Source organism: Staurois parvus, unplaced genomic scaffold (genome assembly GCF_062004578.1).
Source record: "Staurois parvus isolate SC_StPar_1 unplaced genomic scaffold, SC_StPar_1.0 ptg001333l, whole genome shotgun sequence".
NCBI classification, from domain to species: domain Eukaryota; kingdom Metazoa; phylum Chordata; class Amphibia; order Anura; family Ranidae; genus Staurois; species Staurois parvus.
Genome location: NW_028319129.1, coordinates 548,045 through 564,021, shown reverse-complemented (window position 1 = coordinate 564,021; position 15,977 = coordinate 548,045). Strand labels below are relative to the sequence as shown.

The window sequence follows — 15,977 nt, the reverse complement described above, 5'->3', positions numbered from 1 at the left end:
CTTAGCTTCTCAGTGATCCGCTGAGAGCCTGAGCCAGCTGCTTCCTCCCCCTCCACAGCCCAGTGCTCCAGTGAGCCCAAGGTCATGTGATTGCTGAGTTCTCACACTTAGAGCTGATGGGGACTGATGCTGTATCCACCTAAGTATGATTTTTTTTCTTAAAAAAAGGAAATCCCTTAATTCTCTTTTAAAATGGTTGTAAACCTGAGACATGAAATGTAAACAAAGCATATCCCTCTATAGTGTGTACATGTCTCTATCTAGAGCACTAAGTGTCATTTCTGTCTGCTGGATCATTCCTCTGCTATCAGCATGCTTCACTGCTGAAAAACTTTCCTGACACCAAGCGAAAAATGGTGATGGGAGGAACCTCCAGCAGATTGACAACCTAGGCTCTGTTCCTGTGCACTTTGTGAAAGGGGGGGGGGGGGTTTCCTTTCTGTCCAATCAGCTCTCAGAACTCTCCTCACTGATGTAAGTTTAGCTCTCCACCCCCTGCTTTTCTGAACTGAGAGATTCTGTGTGGGGGGTTTGGACACAGGTCTGGAAGTGCCTGAACTATTCCAGCAGGAAGCCCACAGGTGCACGTATACACTCCCTTTGTTTAAACAAACAGAAGTGTATGGCTAGATTCCTCCATCTGTACAAACATGGTGGACAAGAGGAATCCACCCCCTTCCCTGCAGGGACACTGCTTTCTGACAGAGGAACCTGCCACTGTCAGACCACACTGATCAGCAGTTGCAGCTGATTGGCTGTAGCCGCTGATCAGGGAAAGTTTTTCAAAATATCAACAGGAGTCGATCAAACTTTTTTTTTTTTTTTGAGAAAGACAGATTATCATTTTTAAATGGACATTCATTGACTCTGATATCACAGTGGAGCACTGGACAAGGTGGGCAAGTGGTGTGAAAGAACATACAGTTACGTCCATATATATTTGTACACAAGCACAATTTGTTTTTTTCAGGTATTTACCAAAACATATTCAAGCTATAGTTATATAATGGATATGGGCTGAAAGTGCACACTCTCAGGTTTAATTTTGAAGGTATGTAGGGCTTAGGAATTACAGCTCTTAGGAGTAGCCATCCCCCTTTTTAAAGGGACCAATAGTAATTGGACAGTTGAATCAAAATCTGTTTCATGGCCAAGTGTGGGCTACGCCTTCGTTATTTCTTCATCAATTAAGCAGGTAAAAGGTCTGGAGTTAATTCTAAGTGTGATATTTGCATTTGGAATCTATTACCGTGAACCTACATCATGCGTTCAGAGGAGCTGTCCATGCAAGTGAAATAGGCCATTGTAAGGCTGCAAAAACTAAACAAATCCATCAGAGAGATAGCAGCAACATTAGGAGTGGCCAAATCAACAGTTTGGTACATTCTGAGGAAAGAAGAACGCACTGGTAAGCTCAGCAACATAAAAAGGCATGGACGTCCATGGAATACAACAGTGGTGGATGATCGCAGGATCCTCTCTATGGTAAATAAAAACCCATTCACTACGGCCAGGCAAGTGAAGGACACTCTCCAGGAGGTGTGCGTATCATTGTCAAAGTCTACAATCAAGAGAAGACTTCACGAGAGCAAATACAGAGGGTTCACCACAAGGTGCAAACCATTCATAAGCTTGAAGAATAGAAAAGCCAGATTAGACTTTGCCAAAAAACATCTAAAAAAGCCAGACCAGTCCTGGAAAAGCATTCTTTGGATGGATAAAACTAAGATTAATCTATACCAGAATGACGGGAAGACAAAAGTGTGGAGAAGGCTCGGAACAGCGCATGATCCAAAGCACACAACGTCATCTGTAAAACATGGTGGAGGCAGTGTGATGGCATGGTCCTGCATGGCTTCCAGTGGCACTGGGTCATTGGTGTTTATTGATGATGTAACAGAAGCAGCCTTATGAATTCTGCAGTGTTTAGAGATATACTGTCAGCCCAGATTCAGCCAAATGCAGCAAAGTTGATTGGACGGCGCTTCACAGTACAGATGGACAATGATCCAAAACACACTGCAAAAGCAACCAAGGAGCTTTTGAAGGAAAAGAAATGGAATATTCTGCAATGGCCGAGTCAATCACCTGTTCTCAACCCAATTGAGCATGCATTTCACTTTCTGAAGGCAAAACTAAAGGCAGAAAGTCCCAGAAACAAAGAACAACTGAAGACAGCTGCAGTTAGAGCCTGGCAAAGCATCAGAAAGGAGGAAACACTCTTTGGTAATGTCCATGGGTTCCAGACTTCAGGCAATCATTGTCAGTAAAGGAGTCTCAACAAAATATTAAAAATGAACCTTTTTTTATGATATTCATTTGTCCAACTACATTTGAGCCCTTGAAAATGGAGAGAATTTGTACTTGATATTTGTTCAACCTCTTGAAATAAAGCTGAAAGTCTGCACTTCAAATTAACTTGGATTGTTTTGTTTTAATAAATCTGGTGGCATACAGAGCCAAAAGTGTGAAAATTGTGCCTGTGTCCAAATATATATGGACCTAACTGTATTTTGCTTCCTCACATGATGGAGAATTGGCAAAGGTGCTTAGTTCATGCCTTCTACGCTGGAGTTCCAGGAATGAAATAGTTGGATCTGGCTAGCTGCTTGCCTTATCCCCTGTATTACATTTCCTTGGCTGCAGATTGGTCATACAGAACAGGTCAGGTTGGATCGCGGTTGGGGATTGTCGCAGTCATTGTGACAGCTGTGTGCCTCAGTCATTTGCTGGATCATAATTATATATTTGGTCAGGGCTACTCTTAATCCTGATTTAGCCGGGCTTACAAAAGTTTTATTTTGGAGAAGTTGTTTTCTCTTTCTCTAGTGGAAGGAATATAGAAACCCAGCTTTAACGAGTTATTAAAGTGTTACTAAATCCACAACAGTAAAATCAGTTTGTATATGCAGAAAGCATGCTTGTTATACTCGCTGTGGAACCTAAGGGGTTAATCCTCTGCATTGTGTAAAAAGGCTGTTTGATCTTTTATTCGCTGCCCCTCCTCTTGTTCAAATGCCCATGCTGATGAGACAGACTGAACAGTGCCCTTCTGCACATGCTCAGTTTAGTGTGTATTGCTAGAGAGTTTTTTTTTTTTTTCTTGGGAGAGTGCATGTGATCAGCACAGGGCCAATCAGCACTGTCCAGACAGAGGTCAGGTGATTTCCATCATCCTAGAGAAAACTCCTACAAGCTTTAACCAGTGCTCAGCTAAAGTCACATGACTGCTATATACTGCTGATGAGAAAAGGTATTTAGCAGTTTATATTTACTAAAATAATTGCATTTCCATATTGCATGTACTGTGGGAGACCAGATATAGTGACTGCAGGGTCCTGGGTTTAATAACACTTTTTAAACCCAAAAACAAAAATGTAATATATTGCAGCTTATTAATCATTAGATGTGGTGGCTGCATTAGATCTTTTTTTTCCCCCCTGTTTTTTCACCTGGTGATCTGGCCAGTAACAAACCTCTTGTATTAAAGTGCCCCCACTCTGCATGAAGGAGCACAGGGGGCATAGTAGACAGTAGCTTTGTCAATCTGGGAGGGGAGCGGGTTGTATCAAATGTACTAGCAGATTTAAATACACTAACCAAATGAAGACAAACTCCACCTCACACTTTTTATACTCTGTTACAACAAACCGTTTTTTCCTTTTGCAAACAAGGTTTTGCATAAATAAAAGCTGGTTATTGTATGTACTCCTGCCAGTGGCAAATGGTTTGTCTCATTCTTGTAAACTGATGCATCTGGAAGGAAGCTTTATCTTTTGAAACGCAACAGACTTAATAGCTGGATCACCAGATGAAATAGGTGACCTGAAATAGAAGAAAGACGTTAAAAGGAAAACTAATACAGCCATCACATCTAAGAATTGGTAAGCTGCAGTATAATACATGTTTGCTTTTGGGTGTAATACTGCTTTAATGATAAATGACAAAGTCCGATATATTATAGTAAGCATAAGGTTCAGAAGTCTTAATGTGGTACTCCATGTAAGGTAAAAATATCCTTTTTAGGCCAAGTATATACTGTGTGTATTTTAGCAATTATCACTGCAGATTCATGTTTTTAGATATCGAGAGCAACTATTGCATTGAGCTCCTCAACTTGAGTGCTAAGTGGGAGGGTTTGCCTGCTTAATCACATGATCCTGACCATGTTTGAAATTTTACATTTTTTTTTTAGCATGGCACACCACAGTAGTGTGTTACCTTGTGTTGTTGCTGCAGACGCTTTCTTTTAGTGCATTGGGGTACCACTGGAATTCTTTTCACTCTTGAGAGATTTCCCCTTGCATCTCTGAGACAGGAAGTGAACGGAATTCTCCTCAGTGGGACTCGCACAACATACAGGGTGGTAAGGTTCAACAGAGATCAGCTGACATTCGGCCAGTGTGTACAGCAGCCTGTCTGACAGAACGGGCATCCTCGGAAATCATCCGATCATCGTTGGCAGCCAATGGCTGTAAGCACTGTCCAGTTTGTTTTTGTGGGGGTAGGGGGGCTGTCCCACAATAGCTCAAAGGGAAGATCGCCACACTAACATTGCATGGGAGGAAAAGTCAAATAAAAAAAGGTCACTACCTGGATTTATATTCTGGACTTTTAGCCTCAAAGGTAACCCTTTATTGTATTCTGTTTTTTTTTTTGTTTTCTTTTCCATGGATTTGATAGATAAGTGATGACTTCTTGGCAATGTATCAAGCAAGCTACGGGTTTTCCGAAGATAATAAAGATGGTTCTACTCCTTCTGAACGTCCACACGCGTCTCCAGCTTCCAAGGAAGTGAAAAATAAAGAGAAAGCAAAAGAAGAACCTAAACCCGAACCAGAACAAGCAGAACCAAAAGGGAAGGGAGAAAAAAGAAAAGCCGACCCAGGTAGGTATACAGTGCAAAAAGGAACCTCTATTTTTATTGTTGGGTCCTGTGTAAAGGTTGACTGCACCAGGAGTGCAGATCCTTTCTCTACGGCCATCACTTCAGCCTGTAAAGAAAAAAAATTTATGTACCTTACCTTAAAAGCATATTTCAATTTATGTAAATAGAAAATAAAAATACATTCAGCCATATTGCAAAAATAATATATATATTTTTTTTTGTCTTTGGAGCCTGCTAAGCATTGCAACCGATATCAGTGAATCATGGATGCAATGCACAGGTTGCTGCAAACTATTCCTGTAGCCTTAGGTTAAGTAATCATTGGATTACAAGTGCGGAGATATGACCTCCGTTGTGCTCCATTGCGAACTATGACTTCCTCTGCTGTAGTGGCAGTTCTTCATCCACAAAACCTGATGTGGATGAAGTCACAATACAGTTGTGTTCAAAATAATAGCAGTCAGACATCACTAACCTGATGAATCACTGTTTTTGGTAGAAATGATATTTCTACATGGCAAATAATTTACTAGCAGGTGTAGTAGAGTAATAGAAATCCAACAGACCCAACAGTCATGACATGCATGTTGCTGATTCTGTGTAATTGAATCACTAATTGAAAGGGGCATGTTCAAAATAATAGCAGTGTGGAGTTCTATTAGTGAGGTCATTCATTCTGTGAAAAACAGGTGGCAATTATTGCCCTTATTTAAGGAAGGAAGGCAGCAAATGTTGTACATGCTCTCTGAAATTCTGAGGAAAATTGGTCATTCCAGACATTGTTCAGAAGAACAGCGTATCTTGATTAAAAAGTTGATTGGAGAGGGGAAAACATATAAAGAAGTGCAGAAAATGATAGGCTGCTCAGCTAAAATGATCGCAAATGCTTTAAAATGGCAACCAAAACCTGAAAGACATGGAAGAAAGCGAAAAACTACCATTCGAATGGATAGAAGAATAGCCAAAATGGCAAGGACTCAGCCAACAATCCGCTCCAGGAAGGTCAAAGAAGGTCTAAAGTTCCCTGTGAGTACTGTTACAATTAGAAGACGCCTATGTGAAGCCAAGCTATCTGCAAGAAGCCCCCGCAAAGTCCCACTATTAAAAAAAAGACGTGCTGAAGAGGTTACAGTTTGCCAAAGAGCACATTGACTGGCCTAAAGAGAAATGGCGCAACATTTTGTGGACTGATGAAAGTAAGATTGTTCTTTTTGGGTCTAGTGGCCGGAGACAGTTTGTCAGACGACCCCCAAACACTGAATTCAAGCCACAGTACACCGAAGACAGTGAAGCATGGTTGCGCAAGCCTCATGTTATGGGGATGTTTCTCATACTACGGTGTTGGGCCTATTTATCGCATACCAGGGATCATGGATCAGTTTGAATACATCAGAATACTTGTAGAGGTCATGCTGCCTTATGCTGAAGAGGAAATGCCCTTGAAATGGGTGTTCCAACAAGACAACGACCCCAAACACACCAGTAAACGTGCAACATCTTGGTTCCAGACCAACAAGATTGACGTTATGGAGTGGCCAGCCCAATCCCCGGATCTTAATCTAATAGAAAACTTGTGGGGTGACATCACCAATGCAGTTTCTGAGGCAAAACCAAGAAATAGAGAAGAACTGTGGAATGTAGTCCAATCATCCTGGGCTGGAATACCTGTTCACAGGTGCCAGAAGTTGGTTGACTCCATGCAACACAGATGTACAGCAGTTCTCAGAAACGGTGCTTATACAACTAAATATTAATTAAATGATTCAAAGGAAAGCAAAATCTTCAAACATTTTTCAGTTTATGTAGTGAACGTTTGAGTTTGTAAAGAAGAATACAAACACTGCTATTTTTTTGAACAGTCTAATATTCACTTTTCGTCAATTTTTTTAGAGGAACAACACACATTTGATATATTTTTCTTCATGTTTTGATTTGGAATAGAATGTGTAGTGTTCCCAATGCATTTGTGTGTATGGAACTAAAAGCTATTAGAAGGATTTTGAGCTTTATTCACTTTTTTCAACACACTGCTATTATTTTGAACACAACTGTATATAGAATGCTGTGGAGAGAAAAACCCTGCTGTTCAGGTAAGGGATGGGGGCTGTGGAATATGGTGAATAACATGAAACACAGTATGACAGATATAAAGTGTGAAATGAGTCTGTCTCATGCTGTGGACACAAAGCACAAAGTGATATGTATAAGATTTGGTGGGGCCAGAGCTGATTGTTTGTTTGCCTAGGGCCTTATCTGATCTTTATTCACTCAGCTAGCCACTACACATAATGCAGTTAACAACCTAAGCCTGTCTTCTGTTTCTCTTGCTGGAATTTATTTTTCTATGGTATGCCATACAGGAGGGGAGGAGGGGCTTTCTCCACTAAGCCCACCCTTCTGCAGACATGTCTGAGCTAAAGGAAGATGGATTCCAGAATGTAAATGCTTCATGAATCTTCTGCCTTTACTTGAGTTGGCCACGGCTAGAAATTCTGAGGGGATGTTTTTCAAATTGATTTCTCAAACTAAAGCATGGCGAAATGGTGTAGGCTACGTTTTTTTTTTTTTTGCAGTACACTGCACTGTATAGGACACAGTGCATTGTGCTATATTGTAGTGCCCAGCAGCTCCCATGCATTGGGGTGACATTTAAAATGAATGCCACCGTAGTTCACCAACGCATGTAATGTGCAGATTACACATATATTTTAACACACTGTAAGTGGTGTGAATGGGCTTTTAGATTAGAGGTGAAATCTCCCTGCTAAAGTTTATGGCTATCTTTCTACCCACTATGGTTTTTGTTTGCCAATCCTTCCCCCCAACATACACTTTAGGGTGTCTCCTTATCTCCTCTTGCAATTTTTTTTGTTTTTGTTTTCCAGTAGCAGCAGGGAGCTTGTGACCCCTCATAATGGTTGCAGCTGAAATGCACCTTAGAAACTTAACAGCTTAGGTTTTAACTAGTGCTCCTAAGAAAACTATCGGTACGGAAATACAGGAGCTTCTATGACTTTGAAGGTGCATCCAGGGTGGGTTTTCATCCTTGTTGAAGCAAAGATTTTCTGTGTTTATGCATATGCACATTCCTGGTCAGGGACCTAAGTTTGATGCTCTCAAAAAGCTAAATTAAATATTTAAAAAAGAAAATATTTGATTTGTTGAGCTTTTTTGTGATGGACAGCTAAGTATGCTTATGTTGCTTTAACAGGCTGGTTCAACGTGGAAGATGAAAGAAACACAAATGTATATGTTACAGGTTAGTGCAAGTGACATTTTCTTAAAGCAGTGTGTCATTTGTTACTTTTTTCAGGCATAAACGTGATATTATGTTTTTTTGTTAGGGCTTCCTTTGGATATGACATATGATGAATTTATCGAAACCATGTCAAAGTGTGGCATCATTATGCGGGATCCGCAGACAGAGGAATGCAAAATTAAACTGTACAAAGACAAGGATGGGAACCTGAAAGGTGATGGCTTGTGTTGCTATCTCAAGGTTAGTTTAGTTTTGGGTGGATATAAGACTTTTGGAGGTTGCTGCAAGGGGCTATGTTAACCACTTGCCCTCCTGAGGATTTACAGTGAAGGAAATAAGTATTTGATCCCCTGCTGATTTTGAATGTTTGCCCACTCACAAAGAAATGATCAGTCTAAAAATCGAATGGTAGGTAACACTGAGACAGAATTGCAACAAAAAATTCAAAAGAAATGCATGTCTAACAAATGATGCACTGATTTGCATGTTCATGAGGGAAATAAGTATTTGATCCCCTTCACAAAACATGACTTAGTACTTGGTGGCAAATCCCTTGTTGGCAATCCGGGACCTGGTGATTGACAGCCGCGGACTCAAATGGCAGCGCTGGTAGTGCCTACCCCTATCCGGAAATGCAAAATCACGCAGTATTTCTGCTATAGGGCGGTCAGGAAGCAGTTAAGAGACAACTACTTCACTGGGGTTGCCCTCATTCCCAACCAGCTCTTATCTGTTTTCCTGGAATGATCCAATGTATACAGATAAGGTTAACCTCTTGCTGCCAACCTAATGCATATGTGCAACAACAAAGCAGGTGGGCTTACAGGCAGAACATATGCCTTCTATGCTGAGATCGCACTGACTGTGCTCTTTGAACAAGCTATCATAGACCGCTTACGATATCTAGTACTGATGGCATGCAGATCCATGGTCAGGCAGCCTTTCCTGCCCCCCCACACACACCCAGTGTAAAGGCCTGGGCTGGACAGAAAGGGGTTAAATCCTTCTTCCAAAAGAGATTTTCTGTCTACCAGTGTATGCACATGCGCACTCTCCGCAGCTTGCAAAAGAATTTCTCTTGACCAAACTACTTACTATATACAGCAAATAGATTTTGGGGAGTTTTCAGTTTATACACTACTACGCAAATGTTTTAGGCACATGTGAAAAATGCTGTAAATTAAGAATGCTTTCAGAACAGAAGTAAGTAGTTTATTTTTATCAATGAACAACGTGAAAAGTAAAGGAACAGAAGAGAAATCCAAATTAAAACAATATTTGGTGCGACCACACTTTGCTTCAAGCCAGCATCAATGCTTCTAGGTACACTTGCATACATATGTTTTGAATTAAATCAGCAGTTAGGTTTTTCCAAACATTTTGGAGAACTAACCACAGAACTTCTGTTGATGCTGCCTTAAATTCTTCTGTTTCTTCATGTAATCCCAGACAGACTCGATGTTCAGATCAGGGCTCTGTGGGGACCAAACCATCACTTTCAGGACTTTTTTGCTGAAGATAGTTCTTAATGACTTTGGCTGTATGCTTGGGGCCATTGTCCTGCTACAGAATAAATGTGGGGCCAATCACACGCCTCCCAGATGGTATGGCACAATGGCTAAAGATCTGCCTGTACTTATTATTGTACCACTCTCCAGCCCTTCAGTGAACAAACTGCCTCCTGCTACAGCCAAATATTCCCACTTCTGACTCATCAGTCCAGAGCACCTGCTGACTTTTTTCTGCACCCCAGTTCCTATGTTTTCATGCATATGAGTCGCTTAGCCTTGTTTTCATGTTGGAGGTATAGCTTTTGTTTACCACAATTCTTCCATGAAGACATCTTTTGTGCATACTTCTCCAAACAGTGGATGGGTGTACCTGGGTCCCACTGGTTTCCACCAGTTCTCTGCTGATGGCACTGCTGGACATCTTCCAGTGTTAAAGGGAAGTAAGCAGGATGTGTCTTTCAATTGCTGCATTAAGTTTCCATGGCGACCACTGTCTATGGTCCTCAGCGTTGCCTGTTTCTTTGTGCTTCTTCAAAAGAGCTTGAATAGCATATCTTGAAACCCAAGTCTGCTTTGAAATCTTTGCCTGGGAGAGACCTTGCCAATGTCTTGTTGCTGTGCTCAGTATTGCCATGGTGTATGCTCTTTAACATGAAACTGTCTTCCATGACCTCATCTTAGTAGCAGAGTTAGGCTGTTCTTCACCCAGTTTAAAGCTTCCTACACAGCTGTTTCTGTTTCACCTAAAGACCGTATTTCAACCTACATATGAAATTGATCATCATTAGCACCTGATTGGTATAACTGGATAATCGTACACCTGACACTAATCCTACAAAATCTCTGACTTTGCAAGTGTAAGAATTGATGCTGTTTTGAAGCCAAAGGTTGGCCACAACAAATTTTGATTCAGATTTTTCTTCTGTTCACTCATGTTGCATTTTGTAAATTGTTAAAAAATAATTAAAATATATATTTTTGAAAGCATTCTTACTTTACAGCATTTCTTCACACCTACCTAAAACGTTGGCACACTACTGTTTACTTTTAACTAGAGCACTTTTGTGATAATTGAGTATTAAGAAGGGTTGAAAGTGAAAATATGTTCTAGGGGACAGGACAAAACATGAAAAAAACACGAGTCTATTTTGAAAATAGGGAAAGATGAGATTGAGGGAAGGTTAAAGCTGAAGTTTAGATATGGCAATTTTTACATTGGACCAATATAAGTATGTTTAACCACTTGAACTCTGGAAGGTTTCACCCCCTTTGTAACCAGGGCATTTTCTTTGCTATTCCGCACTGTGCTGAATAGCAAAAACTGGCAATTGTGTGGTCATGCAGTGTTTTTTCACACAGAGCTTTCTTTTGGTAGTATTTGAACACTACTGAGTTTTTTTTGTGATATAAGTGAAAAAAGACTGAAAATTTTGAAAAAAACCCCCAATATTTTCTCCTTTCTGTCATAACGCATATCCAATACAATCAAATTTCGTCATGTATTATTTAGGCCAAAATGTATTCTGCTACATGTCTGGTTAACAAAAATAAAATAAAAAAAAATCCCAGTAGGTATATATTAATTGGTTTGTTTGAAAGTTAAAACATCTACAAATTATGATATATATATATATATATATATATATATATATATATATATATATTATGTACTGATGGCCTATCTCATTTCTTAAGGCCCTAAAATGCCAGGATGGTACAAATTCCCTCCAAATGACCCCTTTTCTGAAGTATTTAGAAAGATGCATGATGAGTTTTTTGAATGTGTAATTTTTTTATCACAATTTTTTTGAAAATGAAAGCGGAGTTCCAACAGTTTTTGTGAAATTTTAATAAACATACACTTACCTGTCCCAGAGTCCAGCGATGTTTTCACCTGCGCCATCCCTTCTTTCTTCCACAGCGCATCTCAACTGTGGGCCCCAGGCTGTGACAACTTGCAGCTTCACACCCTGGTGCCTACTGCGCATATGCAAGTTGCGCTGTGCCTCCTGATTGGTCCGGCAGTCTTCTGGGACCTGTGAAAGTTCACAAAGACTGCGGGAGGAAGGAGGGGGCTGAACTTCGCTGCAGCGAACTGAGCCGGAAGTGGAAGCGGGTACTTTCATCTTAGTAGTTCAGTGTCACTATTTCTAACACTACTACTCCTGATGGGGTGATCAGGGTTTTTCTTTTCTTTTACACTTTTGCTGTTAAAATGATCTTCATTATAACAGCAAAGTTTTCAACTGTTATGAATGGGTTAACCACTCATGACAGCTGTGATCACTAGTGATCTATGATTGGCTACAACTAATCCCATGGTACAGAGTGCTGTGATTGGTCCAGGTACCATGTGATAGCTGTGGGCCAATCACAGCATAGTCAACACAGCTGTTATGAATTAATTCATAACAGCTTTGTTGACATTTTGATCCTCCTGTGGTTTATGAACATAGGCGGTCACTTGCTCGGAATGGGTGCTATTCAAGGAGCACTTTCCCTATGGATGCAAAGCGTTCTCTGACAGGGTGAGGTGGTGATGAGGGGCAGTGAGATATGTCTATTTTGTTCAGTCAGAGAACACTTTGCCTGTGCTGAGTGAGCAACCAACTCTGTTCAGTAAGCAGCAAGGAAGCTGCTTGGCACTGATCTAAAAGCTACTACAGTGATTTCCAGCTTCCTTGGGGATCCCACAGATATGGCACAAAAATACTTACGTGTAAAAACATGTATTATAAATATATTCCTCAGTAGCACAAAGAATGCAAGTCCACATTTTGTGTACCAAATACCTATACAAGCCCAGTCTTTACCTTGTAAAAAGAGCAGTGACATCACTGGGATGCACATAGCCTATACAGAGCTGTAGGAGGAATCCAGCATGCCCACCCACTACAGGCTGCCTGCAGAAAACTACAGGGGGAAGATACAAGACCAATCACCTTAAACAAGAGGAGAGAAGCAGGGACTGGTCTTTATTACAAGAAGCTCCTGCACAGAGGAAAAGTTTTACACTGGATTACTGCACAGACCTGGAAGAAATCCACCAAGATTCAAGAAAGAGTCAACTTGCCTTTTGTATTTCAGACAATATTTGCTTAGCCTGAATTTCATCTTCAAGACAGTATAGCAGCACCATGTATAGTGTGATGGTGTATAATAATGAATATATCTACATTGCATAACTCTGTGGCACTGAGGTAATATAAATAGGTTAATGATCACAATTTTTGAACACTTGCAGGTTTTAATCTGGGTTCTGCTTGCCCATCTACAGGCCAGCTCTGCAGATTCTGGTGTGTAGTGGGGATGAAGGAGAGTGGACACACGCTCTCCACTTCGCTCTCCTCCCCGTCTTGCTGTTATCCGGGACCCCGTTGACAGAGTTCCTAGCTGTCTAGGCCGGGAAAGAATGTAATGAAGTGCACATCGCACCGAGCCCAGAGGAGACATAGGGTCTCTTTGACCAAAAAATCATCACATAGGGAACTTTTTGTCCCCCATGTGATGCAAAAAAAGGAAAAAAAGTAACTTTTTAATTGTAAAAAGTTACTCCCAAACACATAACACCCACCCAAAATTTTGAGGACCCCGCATATACACCTGTACAAACGTAAACACACGTTGGGGTGCCTACATGTGATAACGTCGATTGTGACACACGTTACATATCGCCGTGCACATCGGTATGAGAGTAATAATTCTAGCACCAGACCTCCTCCATAACACTGGTAACCTGTAGGGGGCGTTAAGTGTCACCTATATAAAATATAGGGTACTAAAAGTTGTCGCCATTTCACGAGCACACGTAGATTTAAGGTTTGACATGTTTGGTATCTATTTACTTGGTGCAACCTCATCTTTTATATTTCACCAAAAAATGGGAAATTTATTGCCTTTTTGTGCCCTAAAATTAACAAGTGTATTTTTTTACTGAAGTTTTGCGATTCCCAGACCTTTGCGGTAATATCATGTGACATAAAAAATTGGAACTACCACTATTTTACTCTCTTGGGTGCCTGCTTTCAGAAAACATATAATGTTTGCTGGCAGCTACTTCACTCCTCCTGTCCCTTTTAAGGGACCCGAAAATTGCTATATCCACTCGGGCATATAATGCTCAAAAGAAGAAAGGATAGTTCATAGTGAAACACCGTATGTAAATAAAATATGGCTCCTGTAGCCACACTTTTGGGTTCCGCGATACCAGACGTGGGGTCTCTAGGCTCCTCCCGACGTATTGCATCACTGGTCACTTGACTTCCTCAGGGACCCTGAGAGAGAAGTTCCTCGTACCAGCTGTCACTTTTTGAAAAGATCTGGTTGTGTGGGGCTCTGCTCACCTGGCCGCATCATCCATTCACAAAGTTGTGAATGCACTAACTATGGGTACTGACATCCTTTGTGGATGTTGGCTTGTAGTTCTCAATTAAATACTATGGTGCTGTTGAGCACTCTTCTAGTTCTTTGATTCTTTCTGCCAGTGTGAAACTGTCTGTCCGTATGATGTATGGACAGACAGATTACACTGACAGTCTGCAGTAGTCCTGCATTATTCCCCTGATTTGCTGCTCACTGGTGCAATGCTTTACAGGCTCCTAAAAATGAATACATTTAAAATTATAATTTTTTTTTTTTAAAGGTGAACTTATCTTTTAACAGAGTGGACACCGGAGCTTGGTTTGGCTGCTCAGCAAGCGCAAGTACTGAGCAGCCAAGAAAGCCAGACACTCCCCTTTCCCGATGAGCACCCAGTTGGTGGTCATTACACTGCAAGGTCTCTCCCCTCCCTGCTAGTCCCTGGGTGCGGTGCTGCAGACAGGCAGGGAGGTGAGGAGGAGATAACCAGCGCAATGTTAAAAATATTAACCGTTTAGGCTGCAATAAAGCCCCTTTCATTTTTAAAAGCCCCACACATTCCTAAAAGTACCTCAGATTTAAATACGGTTTTGGTTAGAATTATGTCTGTTTTTTTTTTGTTTTTTTTTTTTTTAATCAATACAAGCAGATTGTCATGAGAGACAGATTGGGACCCCTATTTAGTCCATGGACAAGTCGTTTTTTTTATTTAAATTTCCACACCCCTGTATTGCCTGTGCTATTTTTGGAACTGATCTTCCTCTATTACTGGCCTGTTATGCCATGTTCTGCACTGTTTGGAGGGAGCTGTCTTGGTTGAGATATGTGTTTTGCTTTATTTCAAAGCCTCCAACAAGACAACAGTGGTGACTTTACCAAATCTCCAAATTTACTGAGATATGTTAGAGGCAACAGTGCCTTAGACCTCTTTTATACAGCTATGAGGCTGTAGGCACAGGAGCCCCCCTTTCATACCAGACATTACTGTTTTTCAGAACCAGTCTAAAGAGGAATTCCAGACTCTTTCCCCCCCCCCCCCCAAAAAAAAATTAAAAGTTAGCAGCTACAAATACTGTAGTTGCTGACTTTTAATATAAGGACACCTACCTGTCCAGGGGTCCAGCACTGTCGTCACTCGGGCTAGTTCTTCACTAGTCTTCGGGTTCACGTCATTGGCATTGCAAGTAAGGGAAACCAGAAGTGAAGCCTTGTGATTGGTTCCGTAGTCTTCTGGGACCTTTGAAGTTTCCCAAAAGGATGCAAGAGGAAGGAGGGGAGCCAAACATCCTATCAAAACCAAGTACGGGGGAGGGGGTGTGCAAACCAGTACAGCTTCCCCATTTGGGTGGAGCTCCACTTTAAGAAAAAAATGTAAATGTTAAGGGTACTGTTTAGTCACAATTCACAGTCATATATATATATATATATATATATATATATATATATATATATATATATATATATATATATATTCCCTATAACATAGTAAATGCATTTTAAGACCTCTATCAAGTAGTGTGCTAGTCTACGTAAAGTATTCCTGTCATGTGTGAAGTAGTGGACTGGACAGTTTTCTTGTGAATGACACGGCTGATATGCCTCAGCCTGCAGAGATATGATTTCTTCATAAGCTAGTTAGTGAAATCCTTTGATATATTGGCCCAGCCCACAAAATGGCTGCCTGTTACATTTATATAACTAGTTTACTTCAAAGGGTTAGTCCAGTCAAAGCTGATATTTCAAGTTTTTGGTAGATGCTGCAGGGTTCGTGATTGCCTTGTTACACCAACAGAAGAGGCAGAAGAGACTTTGATGCTGATTTACTTAAAGGAATTTAGAATCTTCACATAATAAATTATGCCAGTATTCAGTTTAGTTATTCAGCTGTGAAACGCAAATGCCTTTTACTTTTATCTGCACACAGTTGGATATTCTCCTTCTGTCAATCAGCCCATGTATA

The 15,977-nt window shown here is 40.8% G+C and overlaps 1 protein-coding gene across 1 annotated transcript in view; it reads left to right on the top strand.

The window, feature by feature from the left end:
• Window positions 1–15,977, top strand: part of HTATSF1 (HIV-1 Tat specific factor 1) — a 48,257-nt gene that overhangs the window by 2,416 nt on the left and 29,864 nt on the right. The window contains exons 2-4 of the mRNA XM_089661406.1: window positions 4,684–4,888; window positions 8,100–8,147; window positions 8,233–8,387. Of these exons, the coding sequence (XP_089517532.1) occupies window positions 4,684–4,888; window positions 8,100–8,147; window positions 8,233–8,387 (408 nt within the window). The remainder of the gene's footprint in view (window positions 1–4,683; window positions 4,889–8,099; window positions 8,148–8,232; window positions 8,388–15,977) is intronic.